Here is a 25093-nt window from a genome sequence, read left to right as displayed (position 1 = left end):
CTTCTCTAACTTTCTCACTTAAGATGCAGTAGAGATTGTGAAAAACCTGATTCAAGCTGTCGAGAATGAAAGGAAGCCATAAAGAAAAGCCAGCATACAAATGGTGACCGTTCATAGCAGTTCTTGCCTCAGAACCAGCCCTGAGCGGTAAGAGAATAGAACAATCAAGTCACTGTATGACGTACACATAGTCCCTATGATTAACAATAGTGTTCCTTAGTATGACTACACAGTATCTCTAACCCAAGCTTGAAACTAGAGCATTCAAAATTTTGCCCCAGTGTTTTTAAAACAGTCACAGTTCTACAATAAAACCTTCATAAATGTAGATAATGTGTAAAATTCATTTAGCACAGTGCCTGGCTCATTCAACAGATGTTAGCTTCAAAGTCAGATTGAGGGACGAAAAGTACCTCTGAGTGGAACTCCTCTCACTACCACTGGATAATTCTAATTAGCATATAAGTTGTTTAAAATAAAAACAATCATTGCTTGGAAAAATATTTATTTTCTTCAATTAGATGGAAAAATATTTCCAAGGGTTTTGTCTATGTCTCTGTTAGTAATTGAGCAAAAGCAAACCTTGACTCAAGGATGTAATTTAGAGAACACTGGTCAGGAACTAAGGAGACCCGGGTGCCCGGCCCTGTTCTGCTCCCAAGAAAATAAGTGCAGCTGTGGTAGAATGGGGTTGTCCACAGGCATGTCCTGTGGCCCAGCTCTGCCCATCCCTGTGGGTGGCTGCTTCCAGAGAGCTGAGAAGGGGACACACATTCCTGCCTCCATGATCCTAGTTGTGAAATACATTGCAACACTGCCTTCTTCTCCGTGCTTCTCTATCCCGAAGCCGAATAGACTGACTTCGCAGCAAGCAGATTAACAGCAACTCGCCAACCGCCTCCCTTCCCAGACACACACACACTCAGAAATGTACCCCCAGACTCCATGATCTAATAAAGTTGCTTCTAGCTTTAAAATTCTATCAGAAGTATCATTCTCGTTGTTTTAATCATTGTAACTCTCATAATTGTCCTTATTTTAACCAAAGAAAAGACAAGTAAGCCTCCAGAATATCATGGCTTCCGGATGCCAATTGAATCCTCCAACACTGGAGTTTGAGCTCTTCTCCAGCTTTACTGAAGTTATTTGAGTTAATACTCAATGATAACTTCTGTGCTGCCCGTCATGTTACTACAACAAAAACAGAACAAGTTTACTCTGACCACGAATTTTCTAAGTGGATAGCATTTAGAGAAAAACAGAAGAGGACATTAAAAGAAACACTGGGAAAATGAAACCTAAATGCTTCATTTCGGTATTTATTTGTGCCATGTAAAAGTAATTTTTAAAGGGGATAAGAAGTGTAAAATGTTATTAACACAGAATGCCTTTGCGACAAGGCAAAGCAGGGTACCACAGCTGGAGAGACATTGCATTCAGAAGTTGTTTTCTCCCAGCCCTTGTGGGTGTTCAGAGATCACAGAGCTGGGGCATCTTCAGTGTCAAAGAGTTTATATTAATTCTCACTTCTTTGCTTGACCCAGACCTTTGGAAAGATAACTTGAAATTGCTTCCATTATGGTATATTGATTTTTTAAAGGCTATGGTAGTTAACTTTTAAATTGAGTATTATCCCTTATATATTAAAAATAAAATATCTCAGTTTTCTGAAAGCCCTATTTGAATCTTTAAATATAAATGCAATTCCCTTTTCAACTATACTCATGCCTCCCATCAAAATCATTTAACACCAGAAATTATTTTCTGAAGCAGAAGCACAACACATATTTCAACTCCCACGTAATAACACTGGAAAATTTGGTAACATCTGCATATTTTCTTTACTAATTGCAGTGTTAGTCTGAAGTTAATTATATGAAACTGATTTTTTTCTCCTAAGTGCAACTTTTATATATCACATTTAGTTTAATTGGTACTTTGAATAATAAATTGTTTTTCAGCTAGAGCATATTGTTTGATATTGCTAATGAAATGATTTTAATGTTCAGCTTAGCTATTAGAGGAATCTTGTCTTATATTTTTAAATATAATTCTCCATTGTAGCAGACTAATTAACCTGATAACTGCTTTCCTTTTTTTAAGTCTTCAGTATAACATTATATAAAAACACTACAAGTTGCAGGAGATGGGGTTTTTACAATTCAGCTACATGTAAATCCTTCAATTACAGCGTATTTTTGTGCTAGTTTTGTTTAATAACGTTTCTGCATTCACCATTCTTGAGCACCAAGCACAGTACCACACATTTAGTGGTCCATCAGTCAATAGCATTTGCCACTATTAATAAGAATGCCAGTATGATCTTCAGATGACGTACAAGCCCTGCAATGTTAGATGGAAAGGCAAAGTAACAGAAAGTCTACATCTCTAATAACATGGAGCTGATATCATTTATATTGATTCAATTCAACAAATATTTATTAAATCTTATCTATGTGTGCTCAGTACTGTTGCTATCATCTATGTGGACAAAGGCAGAAAAAAATAATTGAAAGACTCAATTCCTGCCTGAAGGAGGTCATAACTAGTTAGGGCCATGGAGCCCATGAACAATTTTCTCGCAGTTATATATTGTGTGGCGTTATTCTGTGCATTGTGCAGTATAGATAGTTAAAAACCATAAAAGATTAGATGGAGGAAAATTCAATGTAACTTAGAATTACTTCAGGTGGCCTTCTGATGGGGGTAGGACCTGAATTGGACATTGAAAAGTTGGTTAAGACTTGGAAGTGTGAGTGAGAGGAGATTTCTTGTGTGAACAACGGCATGAACAAAGACTCAGAAGGAAGAAGAATCTTTGGAGCATTCAGAGGACAGCGAGTCTTCCTGGGTCAGCTCAGAGTTCGTTCTGGAAAGTGTTGGGAGATGATGTTGGATATATAACGTGAAGTCATAGGGAGCTAGGAATGCCAGGGCCAAGCATTTATAAAATAATAGTGAGCCGCTGAAGATTTCTGAATGAAGATGCATGCAATACCTCTCAAAAGGCTGAGTTGAGCATCAGAGGCTAGACAAGAAGTCAGAGTCTAGGAAATATACAAGTACGAAAGAATAAGGCCAAGCAATGTGGACAGGTAACATGAAGCCTGGACAGCAAGAAAGTCTTGAAAATGAGGTCATGTTGCTCTGGCAGGAACACCATCTAGTCTTCATTTTGGGACAGGAATTATTTCCAGAGTCCTAAGTAAGTATGAATGAATCTTCTAAAGGAAATTTGAATTAGTCAGCCCAAATGGACTGGCAGAGATTTGGACAAATCCTGATATGATCAAAGTCGAGTTTCATAAAAATCAACCTGTCCCTGTTACGAAGAATGGATTAACACAGGGTGAAACCAGGTTTAGATGGAGCAATTGGAAAATAATTGTAACAAATAAGGAGTGAACTGATAAGGGCTTAGGCAAGGATTGTAACTGTGAGCATTGAGAGGAATGATACATATGAAAAATAATTCAAAGGAGAAATGTGTCAATGAAAGGTGGCTCTGAGATTTCAAACCTGGGTAAAGAGGCAATAGTAGTGCCATGGACAGAAGTATGTACAAGAGTTAGGAAAGAAAGTTATGCATGAAGACCTCGGCATTTCCTGATTTGCTTTCTTGATCCAGTAGAGCTTGGCTGGAAAGAACATTCACAGCACAAAGCCAGTAGCCAACATGCTGAATAATTGGGACCTCTGCTAAATCTCATGGAGAACTTTGAGGGAGGTTTATTTTTTTCTTTGGCTTCTGACCACATCAGGGTTTTAGAGTAACTCTTGACAGGTACGTTTACTGAAGGGATGTTCTATAATTAGGGCACCACCTATTGCTTAAATACCAGTAGAAATGTGCTGAAACTTTAGCAGGTAAAACATCTCGGCATATGCAAATGGAAATCAGTGTTTCTGTATATAAGTAGGTTACCTGTAGGTAATGCGTTTGATGAAATGTTTTCTCCAAATTAGAGCTTTCTTCTTCTTAATTATAGATATTATCTTCCAGTGAAATCATGTTTCTAAAACAGATTAAAATGTGTTGTAACAGTTATTGGTCAGAATGAGTTAAATAGCAATGTTCAGTTTGAGAAAAAGTCAAATGAGATGTTTATTAATAAGAACCATTTATTTAACATCTACTGTGTTTTTATTTACTTATTTATTTGTTTGTTTGTTTAGCCACCATTTACTATGTCAGAAACTAAGGAAAGTGCTTTATATCCATTATTTTATTTCATTAGCAAATAATTCCATGAAATACGTACTTTTATCGTCTTCATTTTCCAGATAAGGAAACTGTGGTCAGAGAGTTTAAATTGCCTCAGATTATGCAAAGTTAGTTAGGGATGGACCCGGGAATTAGTCCCAGATTGGGAATAATCCGGTCTAGTGTGATTTTGAAGTCCTAATCCTCAACTGCCACACTGTGCTTGTCTCTTCTGGTTTGAGCCACAAACGTGGTGATCGTGACTTTTACTAAGCCTTCAGCACACTGCCCATGAAAGATGTGATGTCTGTCATGTGTGAAGCAATAATGGTTCATCTATACAATATGCCGCTGGATGTTTAGCAACCTATTTTCTCACATTTCTGACAATGGATATCTTTATGTATTGAACCAGAATTTAAATTTCTATAAGCTGCATATAAACATTGCAAGCCTTTGTTGCCTTGATGACTTTATTGTGACCCAGATGCTCTATGAACATCTTAAGCTGAGGTTAAGGATGTGGAAAATTATTTTACAGTTGTTTTAGGGAAAAGCTAGATATTAGCCCAAAAAAATCTGAGATCCCAAATACTCTTTAAAAAAATAATAAAACAGAAAAACCAAGTATACCTTTGAAAAGTCTTCTGTATGCGGAATAAAGTTTAAAAATAAATATATGGTTTATATATTCATATATGAATGACATTTCATATGCATCTATTTCTAATTAAACTTATGTTTCTATAGTATGTACAAAACGCCTTCTAAAGAACTTAAATTTTACTTTTTTCTTCACCTGTAAAACTAAGGGAAAATTGTTTTCTTTGTTCTTCTCGCAGCTGAATTTGCATTCCTCCTGTGGGGTGTTTATCTCTGCTATGCAGTGCGGACAGTTCCATCAGCATTTCACGAGCCCCGCTATATGGCTGTTGCAGTCCACAATGAGCTCATTATCTCTGCTATATTCCATACAATTAGGCAAGTGATCTGTACAGCTAGTAAATCACTGTTTTATTTTTCTGATGTGTTGCAGTTTAATTTAAATAGCAAAATTGGATAAGACGCGTAATGGGAAGATTTAGACGGGATAGTGTTTTATAAGTTGACTAATTTCTTTGTCACAGAAATGGTGAAATGACTATAGCTCTTTTTTAAAGACTCTGCCGTTCTTAGTTCTGTCTGCTGTGCTGTTTATTGACTTCATTTATTTTGAAGGTTAACTCAATGTTATTGTATTATGTTAAACCTCTTATGGAAATGTCACTGTAATACTTTTTTTCTGAAGATATAAAGCAATACATGCCTATATTATAAAGTAGATATAGATAAATTGTCTATGTTTTCTTTCATGTTTAATGTTCTGGTTTATAATTTCAAAATCTTAATTCTTAAATAGACAACTTATGTGTACGAATTCTGCTGAATTCAAAGCAAAAAATCATTCCAAGCTGATGACTGGATTTTTGTGTGCAATGGGGGTGTGTCATCATCACATTTTAGCAATGACTTTCTGTGGTAAGAAAGTATAGCCTGGCCCTCTGTTTTTTGATACTGCATGTGTCTCTATAGTCCATGAGCCCAAAGGAGGAAGAAAGTGACTTGTGATAAGTGAACAAAATGAAATATGTATGACTTATCTTCCAAGAATTTTCACCTGATTCATATTTGAAGATGAAATGAAAATGTCCTCAGTGAGAACAAAAAAAGTAATCCCATAATTTGAAAAGCAACAAAAAGACGTTATTCAATTGCTCAACATATATTAAAAGTTAGGACACACTACGGATGTAATTAGAATTTTGAGTATTTATCTTTGCACTCAGTGGAAAGATAGAGATTAATAATAGTGGGAGTTGGGGTGGGAGGTATTTTGCAGTATAGTTATCATCTCTCACTTTAGTCAGTAATCATAAAATGATATCTTTCACTTTTAGGAATAAATGATGCCAGAGAGCAGTTGGCCCTTAGGCATAACGTATACTTTTTAAACTTTTAAGTAAGGAAAAGAGATATTTATCATCTGACAACCCTGGAAACTGCATCAAGGGGCCAGGAATCAAGGAAATTTGCCTCCTTGCTTTGTCTTGTTCCATCTCAAGAGAGAGAGGAGAGAGAAAGGGAGTAGAAAAGGGGGTAAAAATGAAGAGTGAAATATGAAGTTATAAATAAGCAAAGAGAAGAATAGTTTCTCAATTCTACTCCGACTAGAGGGCAAGGATCCGAGCGGGGGTGACATCAGTCCAAAATATGGTGAGCACCAGAGAGCCCTTTGTTGTGGGGCCAGAGCTCCATAGCCTTTCCATCTCTCCACAACCATCTCCCAAGAAAAACTGCTTTTTTGTTGTTTGTTTCCAGAATATTTAACACCTATGTTTAGATTAACAAACATGCTTCTCCAGAACCAGTGATAAGTTAAATGGTATATTAACAAAGTGGCTAAAGCGTTGTAAGCATCTAAGCAGGCTTATTATGGATGAGTTTAAATGTCTTCTGTTGTCAGAATGTGGCTATGTTGGGTTTCCCACTTTGCCCTACAATTAGCTGCTCGATTTCTTAGAACCAAATTAATTGCCCAAGAAATTAAATCTGTTCAAAGCACTTGCCTAAATTGATCTATATTCTTTTCTATGTTAAAATTTGCTCTGTTCAATTTTCATCATTAACTGTTTTCCCAATGGATTTTAAACTCTCAACCAGCCCAAGTCCTTTCAGAAGTAGGTGAGGTAAATTATTTTTTAATGAACTTTTAAAAAAATTCTTAATAATAAGGCAGTAGATGGTCATTACAGACAAACCATAAAATGATGAAGAAAAAAATAAACTCCCTAATTCAACCACCCAAAGATAAACACTATTAACATATCAGTATGTCACTTTTAGATATTTTTATATCTGTGTGTATATTTATGATACATTGCATTTGATAGCTCCCTTTTAGGAATGCCACAACGCACACTAGCATACCGAGAATCCTGCTGTAAGGAAACCTACTAAACTTTGTTTAACCAGCATTTTCCAAACTTAGTTGACCATGGAATGCCCCCCAACCCTCAACTGACATTCGATGACAGCAGCCACACCTCCGAAAATACTGTTTTAATACTGGGCCAAGGAGATACGAAACATGTGTTAAAGACTCGTTGAAAACAGCTTTCTTACTTTGCTTAAGTCTTTCCTACAGAGTCCTAAACAACCTATCAGCCCAGCCAGAAGAATCATATAAACTATGACTGGGCTCATGGAGACACGAGCTCTCATTGAATTGTTCATGTTGAACCCAGTAGATTTGGTGTTGAGCAGACGTACCATCCTCACAAGATCAGTTTTCTTCCAGGCAAACTGTGTGGGCCCCTATCAGTTTTGAACAGAGAGGACTTCCAATAGTAGAAGAGTGACCAGCCTTGGTAGGCTTCATTATTTTTTTAAGCAAACCTAAACAAACTTGAATGGGAAGCCCTACATTTTAGGTTCCAAATTTGACTTACCTTCCTACATAGACCAGACTCAATTAGATTGTGGCATATGGACTTCAAAGACTCAGTATATGTTAGCTACCCTCTGAGATATTTAATTTGCATGGCCATAAAGGACCAAAGATGGAATTATAGTTTAATGCATTAAATCTACAGATTTACTGGGGATTAGTGGGGAGCAAGTAATAGGCAGTAAACATTGTCAAGTATGCACAATTTCTTATTTACACATGGATTCAATTCATATATGCTTGATTCCAATATTGATAAAGTCCAAGAATAAGAAGCAATGACATCATTAAATCAGCTGGATCTGTCTTGGTAATTTTTTCCTGGAATGAAATAATATTAAATAAGTCTTCCAACATCAGCAAAGATAGTCTCTATCAATCAGGCGTGTATACTCTTTCTTATCTGCTTAAAATATGAAATATAAAATTATATATATGTAAAAATTGACTACACATTATATACAGATTTACCTTCATTCTTACCAAATTGTCAGATTGAACAAAAATAAATTAAAAGAATTAAGTCTAGAAGGGTAAATAATGTAGAAGGCATTTGCCCAGTCTTTTCTAATCCTTTACTTATTTTTACTACTAAACATAAAGCAACCCTTTGGGAACATGCAAGACTTTTTAAAAGTTTGCTTTTATTCTTAACCTCTGTTTTCAAATATTTCTATGCTCCTCACTTTGAGACCTTTTTTTTTAAGTTGGAATACTCTTTTTTAAAAAATGAAGCTTTAAAACGCCTGCAAAATCCAATTTTTCTTAAGATATTTCTAGTGAGAACTGCAAACTAAAAAAACCTGGTAGTAATCAAAAGCTGATTAATTTAAGGGTAATTGATGTCAGTATACTTCAAAATTATTTTCTGGAAGATTTACCAATTTAATTTAAAATATGTGTAACCGTTCTTCCAGATGTTGTCAGGCTAGTTTAAAGTTCATTGTACTGGTGCTTGAGGTAGGAATTCCCGGTACCTGAGGATGCTTTTAGACTGGAAATCCATCTCCTTTGATGTAACTGTCTGCTCCGGTGCTGGCATGGCCCAGCAGACTGAGGTTGTATTATCTGCTCAGGGCATGTCTTATATTGCTTCTGTGCCTCCATACTATGCCTCAGTCACTGTACCTTGTGACTGAGTATGACGATCCTATTTCAGTGCTTAAAAAATATCTCACCTGACCCAGCACAGCCTATGTCAAAAGTATCTCATCCCTAAACAAAATGAATATTCAGTCATATTCAAGGCGAATATAAGACCACTTTTCTCACAAAGGAGTTAGAGAAGATGGTAATCCAGAAAAGCCTTTTTAGCTATATGTGAAACATCATGAGCATTCTGCACTTCTATGTATTTTTGTCTTTTTTTTTTTTTATGTCTCCAGACACAAGGGAAGATATCTCTCCATTTTGGATACCTCTTGAGCTTCCAGTTTAGCTTGATGTTTTCTTTGGAGGGGGTGGTTGCAGGATGGAGGTGAAAATGAGGAAATTTCCTCTGATGGAAATTTCATTTTAAATATGAATAATTCTAATTTACTTAGTAAATTTGTCATGAATGTGGTATAATACAGATATAAAAATTAGTTCCTTATATTTTTAGATTCATATATATTTGCTGTATGATTTTATCATGAGATTTTCTTAGGATATTAGCTTTTCAAATTTGATGATGTATATCATTGAAACAAAAGGCTAATTCTCTCATTCCAAAAGCAATAAAACTTCATATTTTGTTTTCATGCATAAACAATGGATGGAAAAAAAATTAAAAGAAGGATATAATTGCAAGATGACCTTAATAAACGCAACGCCTGGTTTCTGCATAAGGACAAGTCCTTAAAACATGAGTTTTAGTTTATGTACCTATTGATTTATGAGAATATTCCAAAATTACCAGCGTAGACATCAGTACTGAATTTTTTCCACATATGTTTCCTACAGGGCCTTCCTGGAACACAACTTTATAAATTCCATAACAAGATTTTAAATATTACATTTTAAATTATTTTAAAACAATTTGATGCTTTATACCAACTAAATTTTTTATTTTAAAAGATGCTTTTTACAAACCATTAGTATATTCATTTTATCCATTACACTGTTTATCATTTAAACCTCTGGATCATTCACAAAGACAGATAATTCCCCACTGTTTTTTTTTTCTTAATTCTAATTAATATTTTTAAATGAAGACTATTAGAATCAAGAGTGATTTGGATATGTCTTATAATGCAAATTTGCCCAAAACCACCAGTTTGTAACCTACTTGTCTTTGGAATTCACATGTTCATTGCTTTTGCTTTGCAGATGCAACTTACATACAAAATAATAATCTAAGGAAATGTCTAGCACATTGTGTACATGTATACTGTCTCTCTTACTATTGATAATTTAAAATAATATATTATGAAGAGTTCATATCTTATGCATTGAATTAGGGTTATTTAGACCCATATTCTTCTGTGATGAAAATATATGTTATAGAAACAGCAATACAATTTCTTTTTCTTTCTTTCTTTCTTTCTTCCTTCCTTCCTTCCTTCCTTTCTTTCTTTCTTTCATACATTGAGGAAAAGAGTTTCCAGGTATCCTAGTGTTTTGAGTCCAGATCTTGTCAGATTGCTAACTTGGTGAATCCTCATTTCAGATTTGTTCTTGCCTCAAGACTTCAGTCCGACTGGATGCTAATGCTGTATTTTGCACATACTCATCTGACTGTGACAGTCACCATTGGGTTGCTTTTGATTCCAAAGGTATTCCTCTAACATTACTTTTCCTCTTGCAAGACAATTATTTTAAATGCGCGTGGAGTTGTTTCTCCTTTAAAAATATCTGGCAATACAGGCAAAGTGAGGCATGGAGGTTTGCTTGACATGCTAAAATGTTTTTATAGCTCCCTCCTCAGGAAACTAGGTGTCTGTTTTCTTTGGGGATTTATTAAACATCTCACATAATTTTTAGATGCCTTAATTTGTACAAAATCCATCATCTGTTTCAGTCCTTTTCCAAATGTCTTGATATCTAGTTTTGTTTTAATTATTATGAGTTCAAGGGGGCTTTCATTGTAGCCATAACATCAAGATCATTTTTAAAGAGAATTCTCCTATTCTAAGAATCGTCCTGTTTAGAGTCATAGTCAGGGAAGTACTGTGTTTTAAACATTCAGAGATTTTTTTATGTAAATAGAAATAATTATAATATTATGTATAGAAGAATCTTGCTTAATAAGGATAAATTCTGATAAAGACTTACCTAGCAGCATAATGAATTGGGGACAAATGGGCTAAGACTCAGAATACAGGGAATCTGAACATGTGCTCCACCTCAGACCAGCTGTGCAATATAACATTAGCCAAGACTTCTGATCTCATCAATGACGTGATAGCAATAAGGTGGTGAGAATGAAATAAAATGATATCAGAGTTTTGGGAAAAAACACATAATACAAATTACAGCATTACCATTATTTTCCTCTTAGACACATAAAAAAACAACATATTAGAGCACTGTATGTCTTTATCAGTGCCACGCAATATAACATTAGCACAGCTGGAACAAGAATTGCGATTTCTTATCTTTTACTTCAGGCTTTGCCTCAACTCTCACAATTAACCAAAACATTGAAATTCAACCTGATTGAAAAGGCCAGACAATTGTAAACAGAGTAAAATGCCTGTTTTCTTCCTTAGTTGAATTACACCAAATAACCACAGTTTTATGTATTAATCTGTTACTGCAATTTATCTTAACCATTTTTAGATTCGCATAATATAACACTTTTATTATTTTACTCATTCAAGAAATTGTTAATGAGCTTCAAAGAGAATTGAAAACATATGTTCATACAAAAATTTGTACATGAATGTTCATAGCAGCACTATTCATAATAGCCAAAGAGTGGAAACAACCCAAATGTCCATCAACTGATAAATGTATAAACAAAATGTGGTCTATCCATACAATGGAATATTATTCATCAATAAAAAGGAATGAAGCACTGATATATGCTACAACTTGTACAAACCTTTGAAAACATTATGCCAAGTGAAAGAAGCCAGACACAAAAAGCTCATATATTATGATTCCATTTATGTGAAATGTCCAGAATAGGCAACTCTATTGAGATTTAGGTTAGTGGCTGCCATAAGCTGGGGAAAAGGGGAAGTGGAATGACTGCTTAAGGAGTTCAAGGTTTCTTTTTGGGGTGATGAAAATATTCCGGAATTAGATAGTGGTGATGGTTGCACAACCTTGTGAATATACTAAAAAACACTGAATTGTACAATTTAAAACTGAGAATTTTATATTATGTGAATTATGTCTTCAATTATTGAGGACCTTTTCTAAGCATTGTTTTATATCCTGGAATAAGAGTCATAAACAGATAAAAATCTGTGCTCCCATCGTACTTATATTCCGGAGGAGAGGAGAGAGAATCAGAAAAGATAAAGAAGATAAATATTTAAAATAGTATCTTAGAGATAAGTGCTAAGGAAAAATAATAAAGCAAGAAGTGGACAATATCTGACAAATAACTGTTTCTTAAACTCATGATCGTCTCTAAGACTTCGCTCAAGAAAAATAATTCCATTTTTATACATAACCTCCAGGTGATCTAACTAGTAGCATGTGAGATTGTGGAGGACAGGGACTCTATTTTATTCATCTTTCTGGCCTTAGGTTCATGGCGCATGTGGGAAGCATGATCTTAAGTAGAAGAGTGAAGGAAAGATTCGTCAGTTTCTTGGTTTCTCAGCCAGTCCCAATTACAAAACATTCATTGTTACTTAAGTAGAGAATTGCTCTTTCACATGTTATCTCATATTTATGTCCACTTTCCTACCTGAATATTTTAGCAAACGTTCACATGAAAATATCTCTGTATCGTTAGAGGGTGATCTGTTAAGTTTTTTAAAGGACTATTGACCTGGTGACAAACTGGGAGAAGAGAACCCATGTTCTGTTAGTTTTCATAGGACAATCACTTGCTTTATGTATTGTACAAAATGTGGCTGGATTTTTTTTTTATTCTCCCTGCTTTCCGTCACTTACCCAAATCACTCTTCCTCACTTTTCCATTTGAAGAAGAATAGAGATAGCAAGAGTACGTGAAACTGAAAAATATCAACGATCACATGAAAATAATCAAAATATGTCAAAATATAATGGAGGAACTTGAGAATAATGAGCTTAAGAAAAAAATTCTGTAACTTCAGGGAATCTTTGAATTTTACACTTAGATGCCATCTAGCCCAGAGCTCTTTAGGCTGAGAGGTCACTGTGCTCCAGAGAGGTCCCATGACTTGTTTAAGATCTCACTGTCAACACAGATGAGGCTGGAATTCAGATTCCTGTCCTCTGAGTCTTGAAAGTAGCTTTTTGGAAGCTATGTGTAGTAGGCTGAAAGTCACATTCCTGTAATCAGGACCAATCGTGGCCATAGATGAAAGACAGCCTCCCCTATGTGAGGCCAAATCACAAACATGAGATAGACCCCACTGCTCAAAAAAATATTCCCATCAGCTGCCAGTGGATCTAAATTGCTACTCTTAGAGAATATTTCTTTGGATTCCTTTACTTATTTTCATTTTCAAAATGCAAATATCATGGAAGAGGAGTAATGTAAGTTAACACTGTAAGCCTGTAGAAAAGACAAGGATGAAAAATGAGTCAAAGAGCAAACCCAGTGTTAATATTGCCTCACTAAGAGCTCTAGCATGTAACCTGGAAAGCAAAACAAACATAGCAGCACATTTTTTGTAAAGAGTTCAGTGAAAGAATTCATCTAAGCTGAAGAAATGATATTAGATTAGAACCTTTAGAAAATTATTGTTGTGTCTTACAATGAGTTAATGTCTACAGCTCATATTGAATATCTATTACAGTTTTCACATTCAAGCAATAACCCACGGGATGACATTGCTACAGAAGCATATGAAGATGAGCTAGACATGGGCCGATCTGGATCCTACCTGAACAGCAGTATCAATTCAGCCTGGAGTGAGCACAGCTTGGATCCAGAGGACATTAGGGTAATAACAATATTTCTTCTTTCCTATTTCAGCTGAGGCCCTTATATATACAGGCAAGCATGTGTGGGTTGGTGTACATATGTGTGCTCACGTGTGTGCATCTGTGTGTTAGAGAGAGAGAGAATGAATGTTTGTGTAAGTATTAAAGACATCAAATGCAGAGCTAATCTAGTCCTAACACGTATAATCATGGTATAAATTAGAATGCATAAGCCAATCTTGATAGTCTCAGCTGACTTACTGGCAGCCCTAATGATGAACTGGTTATCCATTTTCCTTAATACAGTTTATGACATTTTGCTGATGGAAAGGTGGGATAGGTCTGTGAGCAGAGAGTGTGAATTATTTGAAATAATCTGTGACAATATACCAGCAGTTGGAGAAAGAAGATGCTTTTAGTATTTGATGGTCTTTTGTCCTCTAAACCTAATCTGACATTGGTGTAATTTTATCAATGGCTGCATGATACTTCAATGTTGTTCCAGGGATGTGGTTTATCAGTAGACGATATGCTGCGTTTTGTGATGGTCCAGGCTCATTCTGGTCCGCACAACTCAGAAGTTCGAAGTGCTTGGAAGCAAGGAAGGACAATGGATGTGTTCATGTCTTAAAGTTCAACCTCTGTGTGAAAAAAAACACAAAGTAATCAGAAAGTAAGAATGAGGAGAAAGCTGATGAGTAGAGATGTTAGGAAAAGCTGTAGAACAGTTTCTCTAAAGAGCTCAAGCTTATTGAATTCAGATTACATTTAGTGACATTATCTGGTTGAAACACTAAGTTCCACATCTCTTTGAATTTGCTCTTGTTCTGGCAGGATGAGCTGAAGAAACTCTATGCCCAGTTGGAAATATATAAAAGGAAGAAGATGATCACAAATAACCCCCACCTCCAGAAAAAGCGGTGCTCTAAGAAGGGCTTAGGCCGTTCCATCATGAGGCGTATAACTGAGATCCCAGAGACGGTCAGCAGGCAGTGTTCCAAAGAGGACAAGGATGTCACTGACCACAGCACGGCCAAAAGCACTGCCCTCATCAGGAAGAACCCACAAGAGTCTTCAGGTAACACCGGGAAACCCAAGGAGGAGTCCCTGAAAAACCGAGTCTTCTCGCTAAAGAAATCCCACAGCACGTACGATCATGTGAGAGAGCAAACGGAGGAGTCCAATAGCTTACCAACGGGGAGCCAAGAAGAGGAGGCTACAGAAAATTCCACACTGGAGTCTCTGTCAGGCAAAAAACTAACACAAAAACTGAAAGAAAACAGTGAGGCTGAGTCCATGGAGTCTGTGCCTTTGGTATGTAAGTCAGCAAGCGCTCACAATCTCAGCTCGGAGAAAAAGCCTGGGCACCCACGAACCTCCATGTTACAAAAGTCTCTCAGTGTCATAGCAAGTGCCAAGGAGAAGACTCTTGGATTAACTGGGAAAACTCAAACATCAGGCGTGGAAGAACGTGCCAAATCCCAGAAACCTCTGCCAAAAGAGAAAGAGACAAACAGAAAATACTCAAATCCAGATAACACAGAGACTAAAGATTCTGCCCCCCAAAACTCCAATCATTTGGATGAGCCAAGAAAACCTCAGAAATCTGGGATTATGAAGCAACAAAGGGTCAACCCCCCTACTGCCAATTCTGATATGAGCCCAGGTACCACCCAGATGAAGGACAACTTTGACATAGGGGAAGTGTGCCCTTGGGAGATTTATGACCTGACCCCTGGTCCTGTGCCTTCAGAATCAAAAATTCAAAAACACGTATCTATTGCAGCTTCTGAAATGGAGAAAAACCCAATTTTTTCCTTAAAGGAGAAATCTCATCACAAACCTAAGGCAGCTGAACTGTGTCAGCAATCCAATCAGAAGAGCACAGACAAAGCTGAGGTATGCCCTTGGGAGAGCCAAGGTCAGTCCCTTTTTGAAGATGAGAAGCATCTGATTTCTAAGACTCAGGTTCCCACAGGGAGAGCTAAAGATGAGAATGGCAGTCAGCATTATGCAGCCAATGTGTGTGCTGGGCAATATGAAGAATTGCCCCCCAAAGCTGTAGCATCAAAAGTAGAGAATGAAAATCTCAACCAAATAGGAGACCAGGAAAAAAAGACATCTTCCTCTGAGGAAAATGTGCCTGGCTCCTATAACTCAAGTAATAACTTCCAGCAACCTTTAATATCGCGAGCTGAGGTGTGTCCTTGGGAGTTTGAGACCCCAGATCAACCAAATGCTGAAAGAGGTGTAGCTTTACCTGCCTTTTCTGCTTTAAGTGCAAATAAGATAGTGGGGCCTCGGAAATAAGAGGTCTGGGATACTTTTAAAGTGTAGCATCCCCAGAAAGGAAAGAAGGAAGAATCCCCAAATTTGATATAAGACTGAAGATGTAAGGATCAAAAATTCCCAAGGAGTATTTGTCAGTCAAGGGAAATGTGAAAGGAATGAGCGGAAAAAGACTTAGGAGGAAGAGCAACATCAATGGGAAAGTTACCTTGGCCGAGAAGTCTTTCCCCTGGTAGCACTAGCAAAATCTGTACAGTTCAGCAGGTTTTAGGGGAAATAGCCCTCAACATCTGCCCCTGATGAATATTTACCCATGGGACTTTGAAGATCCTAAGCAAGGCAAACCAGAAAACACAGAAGAGCTATGAGATTTTGCAAAGAAGAAGGTATACATGTATATGACCACAATTCTAAGTAGCTCACCGAAAAGAACTTACTCTACCTATTTAACCTTGATAGCACTGCTAACTTAATGCATCCCAAAAATACCTTTTATATTAATGATTGCTCTCATTTTCTTATAAATGTATGTTTCAGTACACTGTTGTGTCTCATATCCAAGCATTCCAGATTGTATAATTTTTGCAAATAACTTTGATATTATGTGACACAACACATTTATGCAATCTGCAGCTACTCAATTGTTCTTGCAACTTACAGAATACCTGCTATCTATCACCTTTAGTTGATTCTCGAAGTATAGCAAAGCTTTCTCTGGCTTGGGAAGCCGTAACTCTTATGATAAAAATCTTTTCGTTTTGGCTGTGGTTTATATATTGTGGATTTGGATTTGATTCTATTATTTCACATCATGGTTTGTTATATTGTCTTAATCAGGGTTTTTTACACAAGTTGAGTTTCTCGTTTTGCACTTCTCGTTAGGACTCAGAGCTTTATTAATAATGGAGATCAAGAGATCCTACTTAGTCATATGTCTCAATAAGTTAAGGACAACTTATCCATTGTTTGTTTGAAGCTAGAGATAGATAACCCCTTCATTCCAATTAATTGTCCCATTTAACTCTTTCAGTATTTCATACTTAGCAGCATTTCGTAAGGAAGAAGCTAAGAGTGAGAAAAAAATCTACTGTGCATTATTATTACCATTAGAAAGGGAAGACTCTAGGAATGATATGAGAATTACAGCAGTACTGCAGATCCAGGAAATTTGCCTTTCAAAACAGAGACAGAAAGGGAGCTTAATAGCACTTTCAAGGGATTATTTTTTTAAAGAGAAAAATGATGATAGCATCAAGATCATTGTATGGATATATTTTTATTAAGCATACTGAATATATAATATTTTCAATTACCTTAAACTATTTATTCTCATAACCTCTTATTCATCGCTTCAGCTAGGGATAGAACTTGCTGGGCTCAAATCCCAAAGAGATTTATAACCTGATTCATTCAAAGCCTATAAGGTGACACGGGCTCTTCTTTCTCCCAAGCGCTGGAAAGTCCTACAGATTGCCATCGTGAGCCACCTAGCTCAAAATTAAAAATGTAAGGTTTATTTGCAAGGCAAAACAGCCCCCAAAGCATGTTTGATAAAACTTATTGCATTCCACACTGATCCATTGGCATGAAAATCCTAAGCTGCTGACTGAGCCCCAGTGATGTGATCGTGCAAAGAGATGCCATTCCAAAGCTCAGTCTCATTTTACTTAAAGATGAATCACTTAAAAATAGAACCCAGACTTTCCTTTCTCTCACTCAAAACACTGAAGTATCAGTGGCTTGTTTGGCCAGGACGTTTCCAGCCTACGTAACTGTTTTTCATTTTGTGAGCAGCAAGGAGAACATGCTAGGAGGATTAAAGATGAGAAAAGAGAATCAGAAGGTGGATACAGGGCTGTTCTTAGAAAATATCATTCTCAGTGGAAGGTGAAAACTAGGACTTCTCCTTATTCCTCATCAAAATTTTCTCAACGATTTTTCTTCAGGAGTAAGCGAGCACTTCACCATTTTGCAAAGCTGTGCATAAATCTTCCTCACCCATTTGCTTGCTTTGTGCATTACTCAGGTTGGTGGGGTAGGTTTGAAGAGATATAGAAATTCTATTTTTTTGTGTTTCCTTCATTTATTGCCTTCGTCCCTTCCTTTCCAATCTTGACCTATCGACTTGGTGACCTTGGAATACAACTCTAAGGTCCGTTTGTGAATTTGGTTTGGAGATTCCAGACCCACCTACTTGTTTCGTTTATGCCCGATATCTGTTAGCACTTTATTCACTTTTTGAGAAATAAGCAGTCAAGCACCAATGACTTTTCATTGCACTTCAGGATGATCCTGCTAGAGATGTGGCTTAAAGAGGACTTGCCAAATTATACCTTAGTGACATTCTACAGTCCATAGATTTTTCTCCACCAGCATAAATCAATGAGAGTGCCTAGGGTCTTTCCTAGAGTTTCATTGCCATTACTTATCACCAAGAGGAGTTTAAATCTACAGTTCTTGAGATCATTTTCCTAGACTGACAGCAATGAGAAAGTGAATAAACACTATTAAGGTCACAAACATGTGCTAGGTTGTCCTTCTCAATGCATGTGCAGGCTGCATCCTGTCCTCGTTTTTAAGCCAGGGTTTATAAATAAGTAGATTTATACCAATCTTAATAGATCTGTATATTTTATGCAAGAATTCACTGCTTTATGACATGAATTATAACTGAACCCATTGTAAACTTTGGTGGCAATATGGATTTGAAACTCGACAGTTCCCTTGTATTTGCTTCCTAGGTTTCTGCATGCAAGTGATGACAGGTAGGACTGAAAAAACACTGCCTTTTGACTTCTAGCATTTAGCAACCGAGAGTCGTAGAGTCACTAAAGTTGTAAGTCTCTTCACTTAACCTGTGGTTCTTCTGAAACTATTATCTAAAACCTACCATGAAATATTTGGTAAATTTATGTTGTGACGTGTTGCAGCATGTAAATAATTATAACTTCTCTGCAATAAAACATGTTTATAAGAATATGATCTGTGTGTTCATCTATTGAAAATTGAATTTATTTCGCCTAACCCAGTCTGGAAAGAATCCCATGTATCTTCAGCTTTGGTCACTTAGGCACACACATCCTCATATTGCTTATCTATAGGAATATGCGATTAGCCAAATGTGGCCTCAAACCTACAGGTAATCATTTGGAGCCAGTGAAACCTGTTAGGACTGTTGGTTTTGATTTAAGAAAGCTCTAGCCAAATAGGAACTAATTCAGCTACCTTTCTTACTCAACACACATACCAGGCAATCTGCCAAGCAGTGATGATGATCTTTAGAAGAACAAGAGCGCCAATAACACTCAGGCCCATAGGAATATCCAGTCACTGCTGTGGTATACACAGGAGAGCATGGCTAAGTCACAGCATCAGGGAGGCTTAACAGAGAGCGCAGGTTCACCAGGCTGACATTCTGCAAAGGTATCAGGTATGAGAGGGAAAGAGAGTAAGGCTAGAAAGGTCATGTGCACAGCCTTGCATGCCCTGCTTCCAATTAACTACAGCTTTATCCTGGACTACTGGGAGCTATCGAAAAGCTTTAAACAGAGGCATAATCAAGACATGCATTAGAAGGGTCATTTGGGGAGCAGCCCAGGAATGGACCGAAGTGGGAAGACACTAGAAGCAGCTAGGTCAGTTAGAAGATGAGTCTAAAAGCCAAGGAAAGGGAAGGTGAGGGCCTAAGCAGAAGAGGAAATGATTATTGGTTATTTCATCAAAATAGCACCTTCAAATGGGCTTATTATTATCTTATAGGAAGTCAGAAGAAGCAGAGTAGTTGGATAACTCTGTCAAGTATAAATGTTCCTTCTAAGTTTGTTGACGTTTTAGCTAATTTCAAGAGTTTTAAAAGCCCTCTCTGAACATCTGTAGACCTCATGTCAGCTGCTCATGAGAAAGGCGTGGAATAGGAAACCAGGTTCGTGCCATGGGAAACCTTGATGCCAAACAGGGGTGGGAAGGGAGCTAAGGGCTTGCAGCAGTATGGACTTAAATTACTGTCTGGAAGCAGCAGCTCTCTGAAGCAGCTCCAGAAAGAAGCGAGTGAGGCAAGAGGGCAGAGGCGGGAGCTGGATCCTCCCTGTCCTGCATTCATCTTTCCTTTAAATGGTCCATAGCCATTGCCCTTTCCCATCTCTTCATACCACTGTGTATTCCATATTCTATACTCTCTTGGTGCTTATGCATAGAATCAGTGGTTTCAGCTCTTGGAATGATCCTAAAAGGTTAACGCAAAAGTGTTTGGGGATTAACAAGTCATGAATGTCAAGTCCACTGTGCTTTCTTATGTGATAAGGAAGATAGTCTTTTGAGCATTTGTTGGAATTGCTTAATTGATGGCTGTATTATTTTTTCATATATTTATGCATAGTGATAGGCATTGTTTCTTTGTTCTAAATTTAGCACCTTTCTGTTAAAAAATACCTAAGGGAGACATTTCTATCAGAAATTGCCTTTATCACACAAAATGTGATAATGTAAATCTATCATTCTAAAACAATGTGAGTTAGTTAAGATTTTTTTTTTCTTATTTCAGTATATTCCATCCTTTTTCCCTAAGTAGTTATAAAGACAGAAATAATGTCTTTCTAATTTTGGTCATTTTCTTTTTAAACATTTGTTTCTCAGAAACTACAAAGGCAAACGTCAAACATTTGTATGTTCTAATTCAGCGTTAACTGCTTAAAAGGCAGATAACGAAGTGTATGAATTGGTTTTTAATTTCCCTCTCTTTCTCTGTGATGTGAAAATAGTACTTTGTCAGAAATGAAACTGATCAAACGAAAATGGAAAATGAGAGACAAAAATAGAAAAAGGTCTGTGCCGCGCAATAGGCACATTCTTCAAAAGAAAAATAAGTTAAATATGCAAATAGAAAGTTCGTGACGGTTCTTCTAGAACATGCTCCCATTTCAGTTAAAACAGTGATAGAAAAGGGAGGGGCAACGGCCTTTTTTGAACATACAAGAGAAAGATTTTATGAACAGTTTGCCCCCGAGCATACCTGGGATTTATTCCTCCGCGCCTTTAGTCCCTGTTTGGTCCGTCTGAAATTCTCTCCCTCCTTCTTTTCTCTGTCATTATCTTATTGTGCTTCAATTGTACATGCTAGCGCAATCATGTGATTTATTATCCGAAGAAAACCTTGACAGTGAAGTGCAGTATTATAATTACACCGGGATAACAACGTAATCTGGGACTGTCCCGAGCAACCTAGATATTTGTTTGTTTACCCTGTTCAAGGAGTAGCACAAATGCCCCACTCCCTTCGTGAGGGCTCCCCGAAACCCCCACTCACCCTCCGTCCTCTGTGCTGCCTTGGGAATTTGCTTAAGACCGTTCCTGCACTGACTCGCATTTAGTCAGTTACATGCTCCTCTGTATCATCTGCTAAATTAAAAGCTCCTCGAGGGCAGAGATTTTCTTAATTCATCAATACATCCCCAATTTCAAGCCATGTGCTTTGCTCTGGTTCAATAAATATTTGCCAAATTGAAATTTTTGATTACCAATCATTGTCTAAAGTACACTTGAAGATAAGAAGAACTTCAAGAGTTGGATGAAAACTTGCTTCAGAATTTCTAAAATGTTGAATACTAACTAGTCTTCCATATGCATCCTGACATTTCCTGGAAAATTCATAGATTGTGACTCAACCACGTTAACTCTTAACTCTCCAGCATTGTAAGGTAAGTATCGATTTGTCACCATAAGGAGGGAGAAGCCTAAGCTTTGGCTAGAGCTTTGTTAGAGCTATAAAAAATATTCCTGTATGTCATAAAAAGTAAGAAATATTTAATTTGGCTGTAGGCCCTTGCTTTTAGTTATTTGAACTCTTTCTGAAAATAAAGCATGGCAGAGTCTATATAAAACACCCACATAAAAGTAGATCCTGATGCTAGGTTTTCAGATGTTTCTGAAAAATGAGATAGTTTGAACAAACTATTCAGATATTTGACTGACTTTAGAAATTCTTATCCATATATTTCATGTTCTGTAGAAGTAGTCATAATATGTGTGCGTATAATTATAAGGTTCCATAATGAACAGAAATATAAGGTTACATGTACATATACATATACATTCAACTGGTTTGTAACTTGGAAAATTATAAAAGGCATCTAAATTTGCCGCATAATGCAGATATTGAAAGATCATGAAAAATCTTTTTCCTTCTCTTACATCTGAAAGACTAATGGCTGTGAACACAAGCAGTGAATAATTTAGCTTATGAATTTGTCCCTCTGTTTCTTACCCTACTCCTTACCTACATTAAGTTGAAGAACTTGGATGTATTATTGTTGTCCTCAGACCAAGTCCAGTGGCAGAAGCATGTACATAAATAGGTATTGAACCAGTTTCTGGGGTGGCCTGTCAGGGCACTGCTTTCTGGCACAGGAGAAAACTGCAGAGAGAGTTGCTCAAGAATACCCAGGTACAAACTCAGTTTCAGAACCACTTGAATAAAAGCAGGCTAACTGTCCTGGAACCACTGGCTGGCACACTGGAAAGCTGGAGAGGCTGTTATTCAAAGAGACATAGGCAGCGTCCCTTTTTATATCCTCTGGTTAAAATTTGGAAGAATCACCCATCTATTTGCTCAATTCTGACAGCATCCCACCTGTGCAGAGAGAGTCAGCAGCAGCTGTACACCCTCCGCAGTGGTTAGAGACCCAGAAACCGTGGAAAAGCTAAAGCAAACACACCTCCCTTCTTGCTCTGTGTACCTCATCACTTTCATTATATATCTGTATCTTTAAGTTTAAAAACATATTCAAAATGCAAATTTAAAGAGATGTAAAAACAAACATTTTAAAACCCATTAAAAAAACATATGTATGGGGCCAGCCCAGTGGCGCAGTGGTTAAGTTTGCATGTTCCACTTTGGTGGCTCGGGGTTCACCAATTTGGTTCCTGGGCGTGGAGCTATGCATCATTTATCAAGCTATGCTGTGGCAGGTGTCCCACATATAAAGTAGAGGAAGATGGGCATGGATGTTAGCTCAGGGCTTTGCGTCCTCAAAACTAACAAATGTGTAAGTTTGGAGATATTTATAACATGTACAAATAGTGGTAAGTATTGCTGATCTGGAACAGTAGGATGAAAACATTGGGAGTTCAAGACCTGTTTCTGAAACCTGGTCCTACCACCATGTATTTGTGTGTGTGTGTGTGTGTGTGTGTGCATGTGTGTGTGTGAATGTGTGTGAAATTTCACTTTGGATCTGGATGTGTTCAGCTGCTTTGCTAGAATGTACATAACTAAGCAACTCCATACCATCTAGTCAAATATTTGGCAAACTTAACATCATCTAGAGAAAGAAGGCACACAAATGAAAAGGAACAGAAGTGTGACGAATAACTCCCACCCCTTGATTTTTGCTATATTTTGTACCAAGACTTATTTACAGAGTTCTCTGAAGTTCTAGGGGGAACTTTACTTCAAAAAGCAAAATGAAGCTAGAGTCAAGCCCTGAATTGGAAGCTGGAAAGTAGTTTGCTTTCTGTGTCTTGTTCATTGCTCAATTTCTCACTATTACTCCTTTCTGGGAATGGATAGGTCCATTTTTTAAAGCAGAAGTAACACTTAATGTCCATACAGCATTGGAAGCTGGGTCAAAATATTTTTGGAAGACCAAGTTTTAAATGAAGTTCCTTTTAATTCTAAAGGCTAATAAAATCAAACATAATAGGTGTAAAACTCAAGTTTTAGTTTGAGTATGACTTAAGTAAGTTTCATTCACAATTAATCGAGAGAGTCAATTTTGTATGACAAATGCCTACTCTTCCAAAATGATTCCCAGATTATAAACCATATCCTCCTCTGATGCTCAACCGAATGCCAATTTGGAGAGTAGACTATTATTACTAGTCAGAAATAGCATGAGAAATGCAAATTATGTACTACATTTTCCTTTCTTCACATTAATGTTTGCAACTTTCTTGCTTCATTTAAACATTCAAAAGATAGCATCAATTTAAAATTGATTCCGTTGTCCTGATTGGCCTCATTTTACAAATACCCATCACATCCCATGACTTCTCTATACATCAAAAGAGCAGATTTTTCTCCCAAGTCCAAGTATTGCACAAATGCATCATGGTCCCTTTGCATTTTATTTCCATAGTAGTTATTCCCTGTTGTTTCATAAAGCTGCTTTTCACTTAAGAAATTTTTATTATTCTTTAATCCCAAGGGCAGGTGAAATACTGAGAATGGAGCAAAGATGGCTCCAATGAAAGACTGTTGTGTAAGCGATGAGTTTGGTTCTCTGTCAAGAATAAGAAAAGAGTTGCAGCAGGAAGCCGATATAAGGAGGTTAAACTTAGAATAAAATTTTTATTTTTTCTCAAAATTCCTTCCTAGTTTCCAGTTTAAATGAATGAAACTCAAGCTTCTGGACCATTTGGCCTGGCACCAGAGCACAAAAAACAACAGCCATAGCACTGGCACAAATTTTAAAGAGATTCTGAGCGATCTGAGCTTGGTCCTGATGGAATCCACCAGTATGCAGTTGTGAGGGGGCCAAATTTATGTCTAGATAGCTCACATTTTTCCTGAAGAAGATGGATATCTAGAGAGAGTGGAGCAGACAGTAGAAATATAGCTAATGGCAAGAACAAAAGGAGGGCAGGGATAACACTAGGCAAAAGGTTGATGTTGACAAAAATGTGAATGGATCCAGCTTGAATCTGTGTGCTATCTACCCTGATCTAGGATGCCAGTAAGTATTTTGTCTGCCTCAGACATTTGGCTTCACTGTTACCAAATGTAAGCTGTGTTGCTTGCCACCAGAGCGAGCAGTCCCGCATTCCAAGCCCATATTGCAGGCAGCTGGGACAATTCTAGCAACATGAAGTTGTAATTTCAGCCTCGAACAATAGCTAACATTAACACAGGAAAACCGTTTCATAAAATGAAAAATCAACCAAAAGCTTCTTAACTTTAAATTTTTGGGGATTTATATTCTATTTCCTATGTTCTCATTTGACTACGTTGGCAGGGACTGCTAGTTATGCCCATTATTGTTTTTCACTTCTTGGTAATTTAATCCTGGACATTTAGCAGGACATATAGTGTCCCAGAATAAACT

At 37.0% G+C, this 25093-nt stretch overlaps 1 protein-coding gene across 2 annotated transcripts in view; it reads left to right on the top strand.

Annotated features, from left to right (window-relative positions):
* The window catches only part of GPR158 (G protein-coupled receptor 158), a 404908-nt gene extending 385934 nt beyond the window's left edge, over window positions 1-18974 (top strand). For both annotated transcript variants that reach the window (XM_070601533.1, XM_008522783.2), the window contains 4 exons: window positions 5047-5185; window positions 10342-10447; window positions 13580-13726; window positions 14541-18974. In XM_070601533.1, coding sequence (XP_070457634.1) covers window positions 5047-5185; window positions 10342-10447; window positions 13580-13726; window positions 14541-16016 — 1868 coding nt within the window. In that variant the 3' untranslated portion in view covers window positions 16017-18974. The remainder of the gene's footprint in view (window positions 1-5046; window positions 5186-10341; window positions 10448-13579; window positions 13727-14540) is intronic.
* The last annotated feature ends 6119 nt before the right edge of the window (window positions 18975-25093 follow it).

Source organism: Equus przewalskii, chromosome 30, assembly GCF_037783145.1.
Source record: "Equus przewalskii isolate Varuska chromosome 30, EquPr2, whole genome shotgun sequence".
NCBI lineage: Eukaryota > Metazoa > Chordata > Mammalia > Perissodactyla > Equidae > Equus > Equus przewalskii.
This window is presented reverse-complemented; position numbering and strand designations above follow the sequence as displayed.